General features: G+C 43.2%; 1 protein-coding gene across 1 annotated transcript; it reads left to right on the forward strand.

Moving 5' to 3' along the window:
- On the forward strand, window positions 1-2,060 carry LOC125306834 (transmembrane protein 271-like). Its single transcript, XM_048262401.1, has one exon. It carries the CDS (start codon window positions 790-792, stop codon window positions 1,579-1,581), a length of 792 nt encoding a protein of 263 aa, XP_048118358.1. The 5' UTR covers window positions 1-789; the 3' UTR covers window positions 1,582-2,060.
- Window positions 2,061-4,548: the final 2,488 nt, after the last annotated feature.

Raw genomic sequence — 4,548 nt, forward strand, 5'->3', positions numbered from 1 at the left:
CAGCTCCCAGCCCTGTCGGGCTCCAACAACCGTGTGCTTGTTTTAAATGGGGTAGCCTACCATATTGCACCCAGTTGGTTTTTGTTTTGTTTTTTAAAATAAAAACATTATTCCTAAACGATAAGTGCATGTTAAGTTCTGTACTTTAGGTAGAATTTCCCTTATCGTTTCTGTGATTTTCCAAACACATTGCTGTGTTTTACATATAGCCTACCCATTTGTTTACCTGCAAATTATTCGTAAACAAACCTGCAACATCGGCAAAGCTGGATGAGGAGCGGGAAGTTGGCGACGCATCATGTGAGAACGAAGGTTTCGGTCAAGTAACATTCTCAGCACCGCGCGCAATCCTCACAACTTGCTCTGCGCTCGCGGCGGCACTCTTGTGTTGTGCCGCATGCCGTGCAACTATATGATCTCGGTGTCTGAGCGGGGCTCTCGTGCTATCTTGTTTTTAGTATTATAATGGACAACGAACACAGTCTAGAGATGTGTTTCATTAAATGACGGCGTGGATGGGGCGCGAGGGTCATGAAGGTAATCACTTCCTTTGAGTTGGATTTTGGGGCTTCTTACTGCAGAAGGAGCGCGCTCTGCCTATCAATAATTAATCCATTTCTGAAGCAACGGAGAAGGGGGGGAGAGTACGCAGCTCCGGAGATCCTCGTTTTGAAGAGCAATCATCGGCAAATCATGTCACAATCTGACAGGACTTCGAGAGGGGCTGCTGAGGAGGACAAAGGAGGATGAAGGAGGGCGAAGGAACGGGAGAGGCAGAGGAGGAATATAATGAAGTTGAGTGGGAAAGGACTGTGCACCATCGTCTCCGGCTGCCTGCTCTTCGTCTGTGCCATAAGCGCCGTTGTCGTCGGATTCAAATGCATCGCTCTGGGCTCCAAAGTCAGAGCGCATTTCCACCTTGGGACCGCGGCCGGGGCTTTTTACTCGGGAATACTAGTTGGACTTGGGCAAGTGCTACTCGGGCTGGCACTGGTTTGTTGCAAGGGGAAGCCCGGCTGTCGGAATTTTTTTCTCTTGGGGATTTTGGTGTTCTTGTTGGGAGTTCTTACCGCCTTCTCCGGCGCTGTTCTGGACGGCGACACGGTGTCACTGGTAGAGCGGAAATATTCCCACTATTGCCTCGACTCGGTGGATATAAACCCCTTCTGCGAGCAACTGAAGACTTATCAGAGGGGACTCGTCGTATCCACCATTCTAAACACACTGGAATGTGTTCTTGGGCTTATGAACTTGGTCATCATTAAAAGGTACAAAACGGCACAGTTTTACAGAAGGAGACACTCACGGCGACAGGGCGCGGGGCCAATCCTTTTCAGCGAGGAGCAAGACTTTTCAGTGGCGGAATTTCAACCGGTGTCTTACATTAACCTGGGGGTATTTCACGTGTTCGACGAGGCAGGAGTTGAGGTACAATGCGGGGGCCATCCGTCGATCGAACTCCCGGGCTACTCGCCCACGGATCCAGAGTTAAACCATTCTTATCCTTTCTCGTACCCTCTTCCGAACGAGTTGCCACCCGCATACGAGGACATTTTCCCTGGAGAAGCAAGTAACAAGTAGCAACTGTTTGAAAGGGATAGAAAAGTTACAAAAATGGGCTCTAAATTCTGCAGTGACAATCAGTGGTTGTCCCCTTGAACTTCAGATGTAGTTGAGTTCAAACTGGGACAAACATGAAGATTTTTATTGTTAATTCACTACCAATGCAGAATTCTGTTCGGTTTAATTTCTCTGGGGTAAGTCGGCTCATTAGTCCTTTGACAGCATACTGGTGAAAGCATACTGGTGTAAGCTAATGCTGTCAACGAACTAGTTGCTTGACTTAAAGAAGGGTAGCGGTAATAACATAAGGCAATTTACAAATAACCGAAAGTGTAAGATTCTAAAATAGTTTTAAAATATAAGCGACACGATTGTTAATTTCAACTCTAATTGTATTCTCATCTTATGCCCATGTTCGTGGATGTCATTTTATTGTTTTCTTCCACGTTGCCTACGTTCCGCATATAGTATGAATAAAAGTATTTACTCTCACTGCATAGTGTTTTAAACTATCAAATCACCATCAAACTATCAGAGATGATAATAGCATAATCATCGATGGCAGCCCCAGGCTCATAAACAAATACGGTGAATATGTCACCTCACCGGCATATGAAGAGGACAAATGTATTTTCATTTTGCAGTTCAGTTTGTATAGGCCAAAAGACAACGACGGCTATGTTGTGAGAACTAAGTTCAGCATTGCATATCTTGATAAATAGTAGTTTTAGATTTTCCCCCTTATTTGCTTCCTCCAGTGAAATGATGCTGAATAGATAAATCATCTTTGTATCCTTTTAAGGGAAACATGACAGACCTATGTTCCAGTGATGTTGTAGTTAATATTTGTTTACTTGTGTTTGGATCAAGGTAAATAGTTTCCCTGTTCAGAGCTTGGTTTGAAGATATGCATGTTATGAACAGCTTTTACTGTCTGGAGGATGGTTCAGTGTGTCATTTGCTGTTTGTCGTCCAAGTAGTGTGTGTGATGGAGACTGTGAGTATGTGCATTTGAATAGCATGCTGAGGCCTCTCATTCATCATTAGCTGTTGTCTGGCCAGTCGCCACCATCCATTTCTAAAAAATCAATGCTAGGTCTATTTCATCATGACGTAGGCTCAGACAGATCTTCCGGCATCCTTTTACATATGTGATAAGTGTGATGGCCAGAAGGTGAGACTCGTGATGAGGTCATTTGAGCTCTGCAGAGAGAGCAGATACAGAGAGAGCCTGAAAGAAACTGCAAATTCTGCACTGTTCTATTCCGCATCAGAAAAAAAATGCATATGGAGTTTAGGATTATATTTGTGCCTTTTAGGCCTGAACAGTCTTTGTGATCAGATTATGTTAGGATGTGATTTGTGATTTGTAGCCTAATATGAAAATGACATTGAAGCAGCCCTAGCCTGATGGTATCAAGATGAATGCACCAGCCTAGATATTTTCATCTTCTTGATCTTTGCACACTATTCCCCTTCCTGACTACAGTGGAAGGTGCTGTATTTTCAGTTCTCTGTGTGTGTGTGTGTGTGTGTGTGTGTGTGTGTGTGTGTGTGTGTACACACACTACTGTGATTAACCTGTCAGCTTTCTAAACACTTAAGATTTACTCTTCTGTTCTCATGTCGTTTCTCCCCCTGAAGATACCTAACACAGTAGCACCACCAGGGTGTTGGATTCTTAATTAAGTGGTGGCATGATTGATTAGCAACTTTATGTCGTCGGTGGCCTGCAGTACGTTGGCCTTGGTCCTCTCATCGCTGTAAAAACTTTTGGCAGCCGTCACACTCATTTCCGCCTGGGCTTTTAATTCATCTGAGCTTTTGTGCTATCTGTCAGGGTCGCGGGTCACCCCCACAATATGCTGAGGCACTCACAACACAACACAGCACAACACTGCTAGCGGTCAGGGCAGCGAGGGACCGCTGATAAGCCATCAGATATATGAATGTGACTGAAGCAGATGGATTGGATCGTGGACAGCTCTCTGACGTACCAACCCACCCACCCCCAAGCTCCAGAAAGCCTTTCTGTTGACATGCTCCTTTTTATGGTAATATCACTACTGCTTAATTTAGCTAATGGAGCCAGATACAATTCAATGAAATCCTCTGTCCTCCCAGCTCTTTTTTTTCGTATCATCACATATTCATTTGACTAGGGAGAGGACTCGCAGTGCTCCTCTCATTCATCTCACTGAGAGTGGATGGGCCTAATTAATTTACTTAACATTTTTTTCCAGTGTTATTTTTTAGCAGTGTTATTTGTTTGCAGTGTTATTTTTTTTCTTGTTTTTGCAGTGTTATTTGGGCATCCATTAATACTATCCGGTGTGTATGCTTTGCACAGCACATAGAGACAAAGCTGTTCACGTGGGCCTCTTGTAAGTGGGATGACCTTTAGCTTCTGCGAATGAGCTGTACAGCTGAAATAATAGTGCTCTGCAGATGCTCATTTTAAGGGGTCGTTGGGAGTTTTTAAAAATGCTAACAAAGATCTTTAAGATCAAAACATTTATTTGAAAAGTTTATGGGAGCGTCTAACGGTGTGCAGATCTTTCTTTTGATTTTCATCTTCAGTTAAGTTTTGATCGAGCACCTGGAATTTTCTTTTGGATGTTCGTACCCTGCACTTTGCTTTTGTTCCATTGGGAGTCTTAAAATAATAAACATAATAAGCTCATAGAATTAAAGTATTCCTGTATATTAAAGATAATCTATGTGTCTCAGCTGTTTTAATGCAAAAATCAAAATCATGCTATTAAACGCTTGGACCAGGGACAGAAATGCATTGATTGCATAGGGAAATGGTTGATAATGTGTTTTTTAAATAAGGGGTACATTGTAGAGCAGGTTTAATAGTGTCATCACTTCAGAGACTGAGGCATTTTCTTTTTCAACAACAGGAACTTCAAACTGCACCTTTAGACATATTTGTGTGAAATATGACCCTCCCCTGTGCAAAGCTGGCTAAAAAAAATACTG

The sequence above is a fragment of the Alosa alosa genome, chromosome 14 (genome assembly GCF_017589495.1).
Source record: "Alosa alosa isolate M-15738 ecotype Scorff River chromosome 14, AALO_Geno_1.1, whole genome shotgun sequence".
NCBI classification, from domain to species: domain Eukaryota; kingdom Metazoa; phylum Chordata; class Actinopteri; order Clupeiformes; family Clupeidae; genus Alosa; species Alosa alosa.

What these genes read in the sequence shown, in the direction of transcription:
- LOC125306834 (XM_048262401.1), top strand. Translation starts at nt 790, where the DNA reads ATGAAGTTGAGTGGGAAAGGACTGTGCACCATCGTCTCCGGCTGCCTG.